Below are 17,362 nucleotides of genomic sequence, written 5' to 3'. Positions count from 1 at the left end.
GTAAACAGCTTCATTTCACTAACTTTCTATCCCTTATTGCTTTGTCTCTCTCTCTCTTTCTCCTTTATTTCAGGAGCTCTGTTCACGAGCCGTGCAGGCTGAAGACTGCTTTTTATCAACAACCTCAGAGCACGACTGGTTTGATGATGACTTCGGCTTAGGGCGCTCTGGTGACAATGCTTTGGCCTACCAACGACGTATTCCAAACAAGCCACCACCTCCTTACAGTCCCCCCAAGAGTGGCTTTATGTCAAGGCTGTTTTCTGAGGCTGTTTGGAAAGTGCCTAACATGGAGGCTGAACTACTTGCCTTGGTACAAAAGGCAGCCGCCTCTATTTATACAACAGCTGTGCAAGGAAAAGGTCTTGCCAACTTGACCTTTAGCTCTGAGTGTGTCAGTGAAAAGGCTGGTGCATCGGGGATTGATAGAGACAGCTACCGAGCCTACTGTGAATTCCTATTTGATCTTGTAAAGGAGACAGCACAAGAAATTTTCTGGTGAGTGAAATTTGTGAGCTCAGAGGTCCTGTTCAATGCCTCCTCTATTTTTTAAATGCCAGTGCAATCGCTTGCTCTGCAATGGGAGCCATTGGTCCGCCTTAGTTCAGTGAGTTGCTGCGATGTGACGCTATCCAGAGGGTATGACTGCTTGCGTCACGTGTGCGTCTGAGCGTGCGCTGCTGCCGTTCCGGAGGAGATGCGGTAGACACTTCACGCATCTGTCAGGATTACTTCCTCCGACTTTTGTCGTGAGGTGCCACCGAGAGGGTACTCTTCCCCACGACCATAAAGCAGGCGTGAACGCTAGCCAACGAGGGAGAGTAGGAAAGGGCAATCGGAGAGGGTGATGAACCATTGGATCGGCCACTGGCATTAAAAAAAATAGAGGAGGCACTGTCCTGTTGCATGGTGACTTGTAGTGTTCCTGTATGTGCTCTCAAAGGAAGCATTTGTGCTCCTGCTTTCCACACAATCCTCATGCTGCCATTTGCCAAGCGAAATTGCATGGAATTTCAGTGCTTATCAAAGAAGTTGACTGGACAGCTGCAATTCCTATACTGTGATGGCTGCAGTACTACCTTCACAAAATTAAACGGGACACAGATATACTATGGATGCTTCAGTGTTTTAAACGGGACACAAAGAGAAGACATAGACACCCTGCATCTTCTCGTTGTGTTTTGTTTAATTTTCCAGGAATTCAGTAACCAAATAGTTCGTCTAACAGCACTACTTTCAGTACTTTTGGCAGCACCAACACATTTGGTTTGCTGCTTGTCATGTTCACGTATTCTGCAACAATTTTTATTGCGATAGCAATTTATATGGACACTCTAGGCGAAATTCTGCCATCGTCATTGCCGTGAGGTTCCGTATAAAGTCCACGGGCAATAAAATTGTCGCCGTGTGCCATACGCTGTATGTGCGAATGAAAGCATGCGACGGTAAGCCGGCAATCGTGGCTTGCGCACACAGGGGTGGGAAGCGGCAAGGAAGCGCAGCCTTCCAGTTGCGCACAATGTTCCGGAGGGACGGTAGGTAGGTGGAGGGGCTGCACCTTACTGTGGCCGCGCGCTTCCGCCGGACCGGAAGGCTTCGGAAGGAGGGGGCCGTGTTCTGTACCGCGAGTGCCTGCCCGCGCAGCTGTATCTTGAAAGCCATCTGCGGGGGGGCACAGTCCACCCTCCCTGTGTTTTCGCGGCTAAAATCGTGTTGATGCAAGCGCTGGCGCGAAGCTCAATTCACTCGCTGCTGCGCTGACTCACTTGAGCGTTTTGACAGCCAGTTTCTGCGGTCATTGAGTGAGATGCGTTCATGTTGTCTTGTGTGCGCGTGACACCATGCTTGTTAATTTAGGTAATATGCCATTGTTTACAAGTTTATATGGGTGATAAAACTACTATCTTTACTTTGTATAGCTGTCCACTAATTTACTATCGCAATCGATGCTTCGCCTTTCGGTCGAAACTGCAACTTCTTGGTGCTTACAGTGTCACTTCAAGTAGTAGAATTGTCACTGTGCTATGCCATGCCAAACTAGAACTGACAAGTGTTTTCGGTCATTGTTGGGCAGATATATGTGCATATGTTGCTCTGTGGTGCACTGCCTTGTTTACGTTGAAATTTAGGGCAGAGCTGTTCATCAGCAACATGCTTTCTCTAAAGCTATGCTTAGTTAATCTATGGTACCTGCTTGTTTAATTCAATATAGGTCAAGATACAGTCTAAAAAAAACTGGGAAGCAGGCATAACTAAAAGAAATTCATGAGACTCTTGTCATGCAAGAGGTGATAATGACTTTCTGTTGGCAGGAAAAGACACCATTGCTTTGGTAGTGCTTGGTTGTGGAGCACATTAAACACTTAAACCTCATCATACCCATTTTCAAGGCAGGGAAGCTCATGTGCACAAAAAATAACCATTATCTGCACCATATTAATGGGAAAGAATAAAGCTCTGGGGATCCCTCATGAAGCTTTTGCGGTTCCTGCATGCTCAAGGAGTGACTTTTTTGCATATAAATGTATCTCCAGGCACCAGACCTTGGGCTGATGACCATTGTGCAGCTCTACACCCTAATGGAGAATATGCAGGAATGATGACCTATACACGCCTGCCAACATTGACTAATTTATCGTAAAATGCTTGATTTTCAGCACTCCTTTACAATTGTCATATCGACTTAAATATTTTAAAATTTTTCTTTTGCATGTTTTTTTTTTAAGCAAAGGCAACATCGAAATAGATAAATGCAGTCAGTCACAGTGATTCAAATAGCCCAAGTTTTCCCACCCTTCCATTATGTGGATGTATACCTGCGTGGCAGCTACAGCAGCTGATAGAACCAATATATGAAGTTTTCTTTCTTTTTTCTCCTTTCTTTAACACAATTTTAAAAATCACCCATGGCATGTTGTGCAATTTTACTATTTGAGATTGATTACTCTCAAAGGCAAACATTACTTCCACAAGAAATCAAGGTGAATATGTGACAAATTAGCAAGGCAGTTAACCTCTAAGCTAATTACTTTACGGCACATATTGCAATGTACGAATTGTAGTTGGTGACTTGGAAAGTCGCGTCCACTTGGAACAAATTCTGAAGACGACACCTGTTTCGAGATATGTGTTCCCAAATTTGTCAATGAAATAATGCAGTGGTGGTCCAGTAATTTATAGCTTCGATGCATGAAGGGTGTTTTGTTGCGCATTTTATTGCAAGTTTGACAACGCTTATCTCAGAAGTGCTACTAGTCTCAAAATTTTTTCCAAGTGGATATGCCTTGTCAAATTACTGGCTTCAATTCGTGTATTGCAATATGTATACTAAAGTAATTAGTTAGAGTTGATCAGGAGAGTTTTGTTAATTAGTCAATTATGCACTTTTATTTCCAGTGTAACTGATGTCTGCCTTTTCGAGTAATACAGCTCAATAAGTAGATTTGTGCTAGGTGTCACAGGTGATTTAAAAAAAATTGTGTTAATGTTAAAAAAAGCACCCAGTATAATGGCACCAAATCTTCGCAGCTGTTACGTGGATATTCCATTAAACGCAAACTTAAAACAGTAAAACGCAAACATTAAACATTTAGGGTACTGCTACAATAAAACATTCGTGCCACAATTTAAGTCAAGCGTCTCATATTAAGAGTTAAAGATGATTACAAGTTACCCTCCTCCCTAGTTATGCTTTTCCTCCTCAACTCGTTCGCCGAGCAAGTGTGGCTAAGCTCTGCCTTCACTGGTTATGCGTCATGATGTGATGACGTGTCGTGTACTTTTGGTGTCATGGGGCCAGTGAACAAAGCTACTCCACTAGCCGCCTGGCCGTCGACCCCCAACAAGAGCTATCCAAGCAGCATGCATTGCGAGCGTTCTGTCGCATTGCAGTGCGTGTCCGGTGTTTCGGTAAATGCAGGCGAGCTGGGCATTTTGATGGATGGGCGGAGCAGTAAACATGAGCAGCCTGCACGATGCAGCCACCTGGGGCACAGAGCTCAACCAGCCATACACGGAGCTAGTATTGCTGTAACCAAGTGTAAAACATTTAAGAAGACGTGTTCAAGATTATGCTGCTGCCGAAAATTTAGACCAGTAGCAAAGTAAAATACACTTCTTTACTGCCATATTAGCTCTGTTTGTCTGGTTGAGTTCTGCACCACCGGGTGGCTGCACCCTGCAGGCCGCTCACGTTTGCGCCTCCGCCCATCCTGCAAAACGCCCAGTCCGCCTGCATTTACCAGAATACCGGACACGCTAAAACTCTCTATTGTGGCAGTAATCCTCCGGTGTGAAGTGACGGCTGCAAACGCATAGATTCTGGGGCCAATAGGATACTGACAGCCCGACGCTCTGCAGCCACTCCGCACGCCTGTTGCCTTGTAGAGGGCCACTATGTCACAGTTTGGCATGTCACCAATTGCTAGATTTGCAGCCCACAATGCAGCAAGTGCAATTCAAAGTCCTCGTGAAAAAGAACCACGAAACCAACCCTGACGTTGCAGCTCGCGTCAAATTCAGCACATTGTAACACAAGTAGACGACGCTTGCTGTGTGCCAGAAGTGCCTGAGTGTAGTGATAAATTGTCATTGTGTATTCTCTTTCTGTTACTTTGTTTTTTATTGAAACAAATTAACCAACATTCCAACTATTACGAACAACATTTGTTCACCATGAAGTTGGAAAAATTATCGATGGTTAGCCAATCCGATAGCTCACCCGACTGACATCACGCACGCCCTTTAAGTATGTATAAAGTTGACATAGGTGGTGACAGGGCGACTGAAACTCAGGGGAGCGGCACCGTTGCACTCAGTACCGATGCACATTTTTAAAACCTTATAATAAATTACATGCTTTACTCAGAGCACTTAAATGTCACTTAATGATCAGAAGGACCTACCACGACGACTTTGTGCGTCTGTACAATATCGTCAAAATCGTTTCAGGGTTCCTTAATAAACTTCTCAAACATTTATGCTTGTCTGCAGTGCAGATCATTGTTGCTGCAACTATACAGGGTGTCCCAGCTATCATGCAGCACGATTTAAAAAAATAAAAGAGAAACGGCGCTATGCGAAGCAAGCCTATAGTGCGCATTGTTTCCAGTAAAGTGGAGTAGCCGCCAGTAATATTTTTCATTACTGAGATTTAATTAGTTAATTGTAATTAATTATCTCACGTGAGAATTACTTTCTTAATTATGAAAGTGTCAATGAGAAAATTGTAGAGCAGCATGAAAAACTTCGGATACAGCTTTCTGTTGCTGAATACGGGCTACATAAGTGTTTTTCTGAGCCTGAAAGAAGCCCGTGAATACACGCAAAATTTCCGCGCGACTTGAGGCACTTTGCATGTATTCGCGGGCTCCTTTTACGCTCGGAAAAGCACTTTTATGTAGCCCGTATTCAGCAACAGAAAGCTGTATTGGAAGTTTTTCATGCTGCTCTACATTTTTCTCATTGACACTTCGATAATTAGGACAGTAATCCTCGAGCTAGATAATTAATTACAATGAACTAATTGTAATTAATTACAATTTAGACAGGAAGAGAGCGGTGTGTATCAGAGAACAAACAGGGATAGCCGATATTTCTAATTGACAGTAAGTGGAAAAAGTGAAGCTGGGCAGGCCATGTAATGCGTAGGATGGATAACTGGTGGACCATTTGAGTTACAGAATGGATACCAAGAGAAGGGAAGCACAGTCGAGGACGGCAGAACTGTCTTTCTTCATAACAAGGACGACGGGAGATTCCCATGGACTGTGGGTCCGGCTCTAGTGGGCCCAGACGCTAGTGGGTCCACTAGAGCCGGACCCACTAACGTCTCTCTTCGCTACAATATATATATGTATTGGTTTGCAGTTCTGTTTGGCACTTGGGAGCCTTGGAACTTTTCATCCATGCTACGTCTATTACACGAGCTGACTGTCACATTCGAAGTGGCGGCACTGTTAGTGCAAGTTTGCTTTGTGTAGCGTCGTTCCCTCTTTGTTTAAATCATGCTGCGTGATAACTGGGACACCCTGTACAGAGCAGAGTATGTGTTCACAGCATCAATACAGAACAAAGTCTGTGAATTTTTAATGAACAATCAACATATTTAATAATCAAACAATTCATAGTATTTCTTACAGAATTTTAGTATTTTTTGGCTTTCACAGTTTTTTTTTTTTTTCGATTCCTAAGGTTGGCAGGTCTGCCTATAGACTGTCATATTGCGTACACAGTGGCGCCATCTATGGGCAGTCGGCATGCTGGCTTGGGCGAGTGCTCCGTGTTGTATGCCAGGTATATACACTTGGCAGCACTTCCTGGTGGTTGTTTTCGTGTCGCGCAATCTACTTAGTATAACGTGGCATTTTCTACGTGGGAAAGGCTTCTGTGAAATGTACTGAAGGGGTTTAAGTCAGCATTGCACGTGTGTTTGAGCCTACAATCAGCCTCAGAGATCGGTTGCGTATTTCTGAAAACTTGTTTCACTAATGTGACCTTAGTACAGCATTCTCCCTGTTTAAGACATACTGGTTGGCTAGTAGGTTAATCATGATGGAATATGGCAGCGCACTTCAAAACAAGGACGTAACACAGTAAACAAACACGAGCGCTGTACGAACATGAACACAGCGCTTGTGTTAGTTCACTGTGTTACATCCTTGTTTTGAAGTGCGCTGCCACATTCCATCATTCTCTCTGTAGTTCTAAGCTGTGGTTTAAGAGCAATGCGTAGTTCAGAAACATACATGACAATCGTAACAGCTTGGCCACCGTTGAAGTTGTGTTGTTTACTTTGACAAGCGTTCAGATTGTTATCTGTAGATACATTGTGTGACTACTTCATTTGTTGGACGAGGTTTCTGCCCACGAATAAAATAGTTTTGGTTAGTAATAACACCATACCATACAGTGTGAATCACACTTGTCGAGCGACCATCTGCAAACCACGCGGGCATCCGAAGCAGTAGTAGATGCTGGGTTATAGATACATTTTTTCTACTATTTAGTACATGGTCCAAAATTGCGGCATGACCAGGCCTTATTGCGGCCGTTAGCCCCCCCCCCCCCCCTTTTTTTTTTTCTTCCTGTATTTTTTTTTTCTTGTTTTAGAAAGAGAAAGAACCGGCTTTTCTTTTGTCCTTTTTTTCCCTTTTTTTTAAAATTCAGTTCTGGGCATCTTGTTTCCTACGACGCAGTCACCCATATTACGGAAATTTTGTTCTCACAAGTAGCCATCGAATCTTCTTATGCAATTACTGCTTTACAGGGCAAATAGGCATTGACGAAGCACAAAGTATCATGCTGGTTTACCAACATACAGGAGGCTAGTGTACGTAGTGTAGTGATTTCAAGTCTACTAGACTTGAAATGCGTGAGAACAATGCTGGTGGCTGACACAAATATTTTATAATGACTGGCACTTAGATGTTTCGGGGTTGCATGTTTCGGGGTTGGCCATTCACTAGCACGCACTGATTTTAGTTCCCACACCAAGCGATCAGATAGTGAGATTTTCTAATTCATACTGGAAATTCAGATGCTCGTTCTCTTTGTTTAGTGAAAACCGATACAGCCAAAATAGTTCATAACACATACACACACTGCTGATGATGATGCACGTCGCATGTTTGCACCAACAAGAGAATGTTTCCGCATACTGTAGTTACCGCTGCAGCGAAAGGCTACACAGTGGTTCCCCAACGACTTTGTATGAACTGACATCACGTAAATTTGACACGGAACGAGCTAAAAGTTTTCCCAATCATTCCACAGCACGTGATGGCAACACATTCAAGCAGTGCTGCACCGGCTCGCACAAGCCAGAGAGTAGGAAAGGCTCGCCGCGCGCCCTTTCCTCCTCGCCCGGTGAAGAGGTCTATAGGAATTCAGCATGTTCCATGTGGAAGACCTTAATAGCCAATGTGAAGCAAAGCTTTCGTGAAACGGTTTATCAAATGCTATAAATTTGTCCGTTTCACTTCTGCATCTTTGGTGTAAAAGAAACTGGCGTGTGTGAATGTGCTCTCGAGTACTTATGCTAGACAATGTGACACATGCCGTGATCATCTCAAAGAGCTAGTTGGCATTGGCATAATAGAAGTATATGTGTGATTGTGGCCTAATGTGTAGAGCATCGGGCTGCTGTGCTGGGGGACAGGTGCAATCCCACCATCGAGCACGTAATTTAATATTTTTTATAATAATTCAATATGAAAAATTACGCTTACCCTCCTATTCACAGCCTACACTCAAGGATACATTCCTTGACACCATTGACTGGAGCACAGTGCCACCCCTTGATTGAAAAAGGCTCTGCTCTTGAATGACACCCCTTGGTGATTCCTACAAGAATAAGTTGCTTGAGAAGCAGACCTTCACTCCAGTGCATTCAAGCAGATGCTGAGAGTGCCTGGTTACAAACATTTTGCTCAGGAATTGCAGGAACTGAGTGCTTAGGAATCGAGTGTCATTGATGCACAGTGACTCCTGCAGTCAAAGGGCAGCGCTGCCAATCACCTTGTTGAGGTGAAGTGCTGTGAGGAAGAACATTATAAATACTGAGGTTAGTACTGCAGGATCATGTGCTCTTGATCATCAAAATTGCAGTAAAATAACTGGCCATGTCTTAAGGACTCAAGTGAGTCATGTCTTACGCTTCTGCAGGAACATCATTAATTCTTGGAAATTCATTTTGCAAAGACAGGGGCACATCCCTGCCTTGACTAGGTTAAATTCTACTTCAGTTCAAATTTGTTGCAGCAAAATGACCACAGGAGATATGGGGCTCAGTGAGCGATCGCTCAACACTTGAGTTGGTGTACAGAGTTAGCTCCTAGTTATCGGCGCATTTTTAAATGTATTTAAGTATGTTGTTAATGTTACAAGTACACCTTCTGGCAGCTTCATCTACTGCACTGCATGAGCAATTGTTACATTCCGTGTTGCTGTTTTATCTGCTAAATATCTTGTAAAAAGCTTTAAAACCTAGTGAGTAAGAAAAGAAAGAATTGGGATGTGAGCAGATATTATAAGCAGACATTAAATTACTGAATTAGTGGTGTTGGTACCAGTAATTGTGGAAATGCTAGAAAGGCAATACTAAACCTTTGGGCCCTTGCCAATCTGAAAAAACAGTTATGTTCACCTTGTATTGCATCTGTTGTAAAGGGGAAATCTGCTTTCTTGTGTAGTCTGCTCACTATGGTGCATTTTAGCAGTACCCATAACAGTGTCACAAGGCGTAAAGCTCAGAGCTATGACATCATGCTGTTGGGCTCAAAGCAAGTACATTTCATTAGGGAACTGGTCTGAGTGATGAAACCTATTGCAGCCATGGTTTCATCACTGCTCACACTGCAATAGAAATATTTTACCACAAATGTGATGCAGTGGTCTGAGAGTCCACTTTTCCTGTATAGGAGGTGCCAGTTTCAAGTGCTTCAGCTATGTCTGTTTGAGGATCCTCTGTAGAAAGCACACTGACCTTGCACACCTGCAGTAAATATTCATAGCTCTTCATCCTGTTCCTCCTAAAATCTTTTGAGTGCCAGTGGTATTAAACGTAGCTACCTGATTCATAACTAAAGTAAGTTTAATAACTGAACTGTGGACAGGGTAAGCTTGTGCAGTAAGACTTCTTTGAATAAAAAAAGTCTTCACTCATATAAAAGTTCATTCAAGTGAAACATACATTACGAAGGCTGGTTGTCATTGAATAATGTTGTAAAAGATTGTTGCTTTAATAGTTTCGTAAAGTGGCATACAATCAAATGTTGCATATTTTGTGAAATGCTTCTTTCTATTCACTTTTGATTGCAGTGTTTGTGGGTTCTTGGTGTCTCACAGGAGACCAACCACCGCGGGGTCGAGCTTAGCGAGCCACAGGGCCGCGTCAGCCGTCGCCTCCAGCACCGCTCGCGCGCGAGTTCAGAGGCCGCAAGGGGCTACCGAGCGACGCACGCAAAAACACAGTAAAGCCCTGAGTTGACGGAAACCGTTTACTGAAACCGTCGGCACCAGCACTGCACAAACGCCCGCACAGAGGGGAGCCAAAGGGGTCCCGCACCAGGGCGAAAATACAATAACAGGCGCCTATAGCACGTCGCGGTGAGAGCACAGACTCAAGCTGGGACACGCCGCTAGGAAAAGTCTCAGCGGCTATGCTACTTGCTCTGGCGATAACCAATGGGTCAACTCGCGAGAGCACGGGCAATATCCTTCGGCGTAGGCTTTCGGCAAGTGCGGCTCGGCGGGGTACGACCTCGCGCGAGCACTAATGGCACCACTCGTCGGCTTAGCGTCGGGAAAGGATCAGCACAAAGTACGCGCTCCCCGCACGGGCAAAGGCACCGTGCGCGAGCTCCAGTCCTAGTCACAAAGGTGTCGGCGGACGAGAGGAAAGCATGAACGTACCGTGCGCTGGTCCCGGAGAGAAGTCCTGAGCCACACTTCGCCGCTAGCAGCCCAAACGCGCGGCCGCGTGACGTCAGTGCCCCGCCCTCAGCGCAACCGCCGCGTGCGCAGCGCCACCGCGGGAATCGGTTAGGCGGCGCGGGTGAGGAAGGAGGCCAGCGGGGAACGATGGCGAGGGATGGCAGAGCAGTGAAGCCCGCGCAATCATGCCGGCGCAACCCTCAATCCCCACATGTTAAAACAGTCAAACTCACTAGTAACAATGTTCAAGTGCCAAGAAAATCCCATTGTTATTACTAGATTGCAAGAGAAAAGCAGACAAGACAAACATTCGAAATATTTTTATTGGACAGAAAAAGTACAGTCGGAACCCACTTGTATAGCATTGCCGGTTTTAACAATACTCCCATGTAAAAATATTGGCTATAATAATTAAATCTAAGTACTAAGTGTCTGCGCCAACAAGAAAAAAAAGGAACTCAAAATCCAGGAAAACAAGTGCACTGGCTCGGTTTTTAGAGCGCAGCTCTTAGGCGCCCATTCGTGCGGCAAGCGTCGCCGTCACTTGTAACCGAGGGAACTAGCACAGCGAAAAATGAAGCAAACACAGAGCGCAGAGGAGCGAGGAGGAAAGCGGCGAGGAGGGTGCAGCGGAACCGTGAGGTGGAAAGCGGAGGAGGTGAAAGGGTGAGGAGGAAAGCGGAGTGCTGGCAGCGACCAGGCATGCAGCGTGTGGAAACAAAGCACTGGTAGAGTGTACTAGAATGGGGGAGTGGGTCCAGCGGACGCCTTTGCAAGCGCCGAGAGTGACTCAAAAAACATGGAAATTGTGGCGGCGCTGCCATCGCCTTAATCTGAATCTCCGGCCAATAAACGTTGGCTCCGGCTGTTTCGGCAGCGCTCATTGGCTCAGGTGAGCTCACAGGCTGAGTAGCTGTCGTCTGCTTGACGCACCGTCGTTGTTGCATCGTTTGCATTCATTCTGCCGCTCTTTTTCCATTTCATTTACAATAGATCGGTGGGGAATAATATCAGTGTTGCTGCCACCGAGTATCCACCTGTCATAGCTCCATGCAGCTGCGGTAGGGTCTCCGACGCGACAAGCGTCTGGCCGGCGCGCAGGGCCGCTCATTCGGGAGAAAGCGACGGTGGCGCCACCAACTTTTCAATAAAAAAAGCCTCAGCGGGGAGCCTGCGTTGGACCCACTCGCCCAATCTAGTACACTCTAGCACTGGCGTGGGCTTCGAACCCACTGCGCTTGCACGTCTTCGCCAGCGGCGCTGCTGCCGCTAGAGAATGTGATCCGTGTTCCCGTGTTCACGCTTTCTTTCTGAACAATGAGTGACGCAACCGGAGGAAATGCTTCGTCTCCTGCTGCTGCTAAACGAGCTGCCCGAGCAGAGGCTCAGCGCCGCTGCTGAGAGCACCCTGTCGTTCAGAATCAAATTCTTTGCCATAATATATCGCCAATTCAAAACACCTAAACAGCTGCGCTCAAAATTCGCATTAAGGAGTATCGTAATTGTCGGTGAATTTTTTTTTTTTTTTCTGGATTTTAGTTTACTTTCACCACTCGCACCCAGTAGCCAGATTTAATTATGACTGATAATTCAGCATATGAGCTTTAATAAGCAGTTTATTTCGCCATAGAACACATACAAAAGTTGACTGTGCATTGGCTGCTTACTGTTATAGCCGATATATTGTTAAAACCGGTATCGTTATGAGTAGGTTTGACTGTAGTGCACTAATGTGACAGATCTGACAAATGTGAAAGTGTTTAAATTCATAACATTTTATGATTGAAGCTCTTAATGCAGCAAGAAACTTGTGGGAATTAAAACGTTCTGCTTCGCTTCAGAACTTTTATTTTTGTACTGTTACCTAACATACCTTTGAATCATTGGTCTATGAACTGATGTTTTGGTTGGCCTGTCATGGGCAATGGACGCGGTCGAAGTAGTTCATCTGTTCACACATATGTGTCTAGTTCCTGACTGCTGGCTGTGGTACCTTCTTTGCTGGTGACGAAGTGTGTGTTTCTCACAGATGGGTCTCATATTTTACTGAACTGGCTTTCAACTGCTGCCACATAAAATCAGTGAAAAATTCATGCAAGATTGTCATGCCAACAGCTAATTGAATTTTGCACGTTTGACTATTACTTGCTTTTTGAACGAGGTGCAGGGGCTGCCACCATCGCGCTGTCACATCGGCGCACAAGCACAGCCTATGCATGTAAGGGTAGAAGGAATATAAATAATCAGGAGTCCATTGAGCTGCAAAAGCGTCGAAGCCAAGTCACGCCAAGTTACCTTCATGCAGGATGATGCCGGGTGGTTGCTCTAGCTTGTTCTGTGCTGTGTAACAAGATTCATCGCGCCCTCAAGCTCCGCTTAATCGGCTCTGACGTAGTCAGGGCAGTGTTCTGTCTTTCACTGCTGGCATGAGTATTGCGCACATCCACATTAGCATTCCTGCTGAGGAGCTGTGTGTAGTAATAGTCCTGCTGCAGTGATCCAGGGATTACTCAACTTGTATGCTACTTATTGTAATGCATCAACGGCTGCGACGGTTGACAAATATGTCGCAGTTGATGACGTAATGATAATTTACAACCGACATCTCTAAGGTGGAAAGGACGTGGATGCCAATGAAGGAAACAGTGATGAGGAGTCGGTAAACGAGCAAAGGATTTTGACGGCAAGAGAGGCATTAGTGGCATTTGAAAATCTTCAGTTTTATTTTGCATGTCTCCTGTGCTTCACCGCTGAGCATGGTGTAAACCTGGAATATGATAAGGTTGGCTGCGGTCGCACATTCCGTCAGACAACCTGTGCGCAGAAAAATTAGCAGCCAATTTCACCAAGTTCACCTTGTATCTTGTAAATAAAAGTTTTTTTTTTTTAACATGCTTATAGCCTGCTCTATTGTGAGTGGCACGGTGTATGACCTTTACAATGGATTGACCTGTATAACAAAGGATTTTAGAGGTCCCGAGTACTTCGTTATGAAGGCGTTTGACTGTATAATTATTGTTGCTTACAACATAAAGTGTACAGAAAAAAAATTGAAATAAAATGCCTTGCCCAAAATTTTTAACCGAGCCTTTGCTTCTGTCGGCCCGTTTATGTTAGGTATTGCTTGCTTTTTGGTAAGTTTTTTGAGCAATGGCATTTTTAAGGCATGTACACAGAGTTCCTCCCGTGGGCCTGGGGTGGGCCTGTTCCTCAGGCCTTCCACGGGCCTTGTGCAGGCCTGGTTATGTAGGCGCAGGCATGGGCCAGGCCAGAGCTTGGAGCCACAGGCCTGGGCTTGAAGCCATGGGGGCAGGCCAGGCCCGGGCTTCTAACGGTGTGCTCAGGCTGTAAAATTCAGCCTGTACAAAGCTCTAGACCTGCAATGCCTTACTAAGCACACTATGCTGCAACCATAATGAGACTCTCTCCATGAAAATGATATATAACAATAACAAATTTCTATTTATGTTGTCTTCTGCAGGTATTGCTTTGTGAAGTTGCTGCTTTAGTTAATTTGTGCTTGGAGTCGGGAAATAAATGTGCTTTTCAATTATCTGATAGAGGCTATTTGCTGTTGCCATTCAAGAGTCCATGAATTTGTTTTCTCAGACTGTGCCTGCTACCTAATTGAGCACTGCTACTGCTAAGTTCATTAATGCAAAGATTGCTAGTGATAACTGTTCAGCTTGAACCTAAAATAAAATTTATAGCATGGTCAAACCAGTGATTGTAGTATCTCACTGCATCATAGTTCGCCTTTGGTTAGTACAAAAAGTGCTAACTTGGTTAGCACAAGTTCTCACTATATGTGGACCTTTTGAATATGAACAAAGAAATCTGCTCTGTAGTGTGACTATTAATGTAGCCACATTGTCCCACAGTCTCCCTTCTATACTTATGTAGCACGAGTTGTGGCAACTTTTCTCATATCGCTCCCCACCGCATATTTTGTTGCATGATAAACACCTAATGTGGATGCAAAGATAACTTGGCGTATAAAAAAAAGCAAGAAAGAAAAGCAACCAGTGCCACAACTTGTAGTTGTCATGTGAATACTTAAGATATGTAACAATGACTTTTATTCACTTTCAGCACTGAAGCCACAGATACTTCTCCACCATCCTGGCAGCGAAATGTGCGCCTTAGGAGGAAGCAACCTTTACCTGCTACACTTGAGTCTTTTGTCTCTATTGTGGAAAGCAAGGTGATGTCAGTGCCAGGACTTCATGAAAATTCTGAACTTGCATTCCGCAACTTCGATGATCAAGGACTAAATTTTGTGGACATTCTTCTTTCTTCTGAAGCCCGAGGAGAAGAGCCTGAGTGGGTAGACTACAGCCGTGAGGAAGTCATTGTCAAAGACCAAGTGGCCAATGCGATTTTTCACCTGTTGGTGGATGACACCCTTGAAACTCTGAAGTCCCTTTGGCAGCTCAGATGACAGATAGTATAGTCCACGTTTCTGTTTAGTTTTTTGTCGCAGCATGCTCAGTGATTGCAGTGAACATTCTTGTGTAGAAGGCTAGTTTGTGGGAAGCATTTACTGCTTGATTATAGACATCCAGCACATACCAGACTGATGCGTGGTAGCAGATGTTGCTGGTCAGAAAATCGTGTTTTCAGATTTGAGAGCAATTTACGCAAAATGAGATCACTTTTAACTAGACCTGGGTCAATATCACATTTTTGAATACGAATTGAATACAAATAGGAAGTATCGAATATTGAATCAAATGGGGCTGAATATTGAATAGTCTAATGCAGATATATTTGCAGCAGGAATATTTATTTTGGTATAATTAGGTTCCTAGTCTCTACTGGCTAGTGCAAAAAAAGAGCTAACAATCAGGTACAAAGGATCAGTTTTAAACACAGTTACTAATTGTCATTAACAAACTGCACGAATAGCCTCTCAACCATATTAGAGAAGGCTGCTGTATGACTAGCTTTCCATAAACGCTAAATAAATGGTTGCCGAAAAAAGATCAGAGCTTGTGGAAAAAGAAAAAAGTGCTGCTGAGGGACTTTTGTGTCGTAGACACATGATGTTTTCCATGCCTGTTGCAAGGAATACATGACAGGTTGTAGCGTAAAAGATAAAACTGCTGCATGACTAGATTGCCAAAAACGTTAAATGACAAACAAGTAAAAATCACAGGTTCGTGTAAAACCAATTGTTCCACGTGATTAGGAAACAGGCGCACTCCCTGCTCAAAGGAACAACTCTTCCAGCTCCCCAGCCACACAGAGAGCACTTCACTGTTGATCAGGCTTCTGCCATGAAACCGAAAACAAAGCTTGCATTACCCATTTTGTTTCTGGGTTGCTTCGAGAACTTTTGTCATTGCCTCACTTCTGATAGTTTCTAATACTTTGTTTAGTAGATGGAGAACAGTTATCAGACTTTCACATTCGATTGTTGCAAAATATTAGGTTATTTTCAAATATTCGTAAATACCAAATAGTTTTTTTTTTTTTTCAAATAGGAATAGTTGGTGTTCAGTATTCAATTCATATTTGAAACTTTGAATATTTGCCCACCCTTACTTTTAACAAGTGTGCTATTTTCAACTGTGGGACTGCTCAGGCAGACAGAGCGAGAAGTAGTAGCAGATTTTGCCGCAAGTTGATCTTGTTCTCATTCTCATGAATTGTCATTTGTGAAAGCTTGCAAAATAAATGGCATTTTTCGTTTTTCAGAAATTTCATCGTGAGCCTGTGTGGCCATTTTCATGTCAACAGTGTGAACATTGACAAAAAAAAAAGGCCACAAACCTTTGGCATTGTCCACTATTGGCAAGTTTTTACGAGAAAAGACAGTGTGCTAGATATATAGCTGGAGGTGGCAGTGCTTTCAAAATTGAATACATTCATCCACGTGATGAATGATTGCAAGGCACCAACAGATGCAAATTTGCCACATGCTTTAAAAAATGTAATGCCGCAGTATACAGTAACATTGCAGTCTACAGTAACATTGAGTGCACAAAAAGTACTGTATGGTACTCTCGTTTGATCCCGGCCACAGTGGCTCCATTTTGATGGTGGCAAAATGCAAAAAACTCGTGTACTTAGATTTAGATGCATGTTAAAGAACCCCAGGTGGTCAAAATTAATCCGGAGTCCCCCACTACGCCCTGTCTCATAATCAGATTGTGGTTTTGGCACATAAAACCCCAGAATTTAATTTTTTATACTCTCTTTGTGTTGTTTTTGTGCGCTACTCCCCCACCCCCTTTTCAAGATGGTTTACTGCATACGTATGCCCCTATGCTAAAGTTTCAGAGTGCAGGAGCTCTGTGTTCAAACACATCATCCTGTTCCTGCCATCCAACATAGGTCATCCTAGATTACAACGGTGTTTCATAAACGGCACTGGTTATACCATTTACATATGGCCTGGTGTTTGTCTTTGGCATCCAAGTATTTTGTCAACACATGATGCATGGACTCAGGTCAGCCAGCTTGTGCAGCACATAGAACACAGCAGGTATACCATACGTGTCTGCTACCTCCTCAAGGTTGTAGCATGTCAGAAGGACATATGACACCTCTTCAGATCTGTGCCCTTTCCAATTGGCCCATCCTGTTTTTGTCTTTTTGTGCAGTGTCTTCCTTTCACACTCATATGCATTCTGCAATTTCCCAAGGCTTCTTTTTGTCTACTGTACTTCCCAACATTAGCTCTAGTTAGTTATCAGTGAAATCTGTCTTGTCGAGGCTTTTGTGCTTTAACAGGCACATTTATATTAGTTTGACTAATGGTATCCTTAATGGAGTATGGCAGCAAGTTATGTTACACGTAGAATCTATTCTTATAAGTTTGTGTAACCAAGTTTTAATGTTCATTCTGCCTCCGCAAGGACGTTATCTAGCTTAAATTGCACCTCAGTAGATCCAACCCACAAACGAAAAGTCCAGTAGACTT

General features: G+C 44.0%; 1 protein-coding gene across 1 annotated transcript in view; it reads left to right on the top strand.

The window, feature by feature from the left end:
- Positions 1–16,156, top strand: part of LOC119434944 (centrosome-associated protein 350-like) — a 194,607-nt gene extending 178,451 nt beyond the window's left edge. Inside the window, exons 28-29 of the mRNA XM_049673160.1 lie at positions 74–498; positions 14,527–16,156. Of these exons, the coding sequence (XP_049529117.1) occupies positions 74–498; positions 14,527–14,875 (774 nt within the window). The 3' untranslated portion in view covers positions 14,876–16,156. The remainder of the gene's footprint in view (positions 1–73; positions 499–14,526) is intronic.
- The last annotated feature ends 1,206 nt before the right edge of the window (positions 16,157–17,362 follow it).

This window comes from Dermacentor silvarum, chromosome 1 (genome assembly GCF_013339745.2).
Source record: "Dermacentor silvarum isolate Dsil-2018 chromosome 1, BIME_Dsil_1.4, whole genome shotgun sequence".
NCBI classification, from domain to species: Eukaryota; Metazoa; Arthropoda; class Arachnida; order Ixodida; family Ixodidae; genus Dermacentor; species Dermacentor silvarum.
The sequence above is the reverse complement of the archived record's forward strand: the minus strand, read 5'-3'. Positions and strand labels throughout refer to the sequence as shown.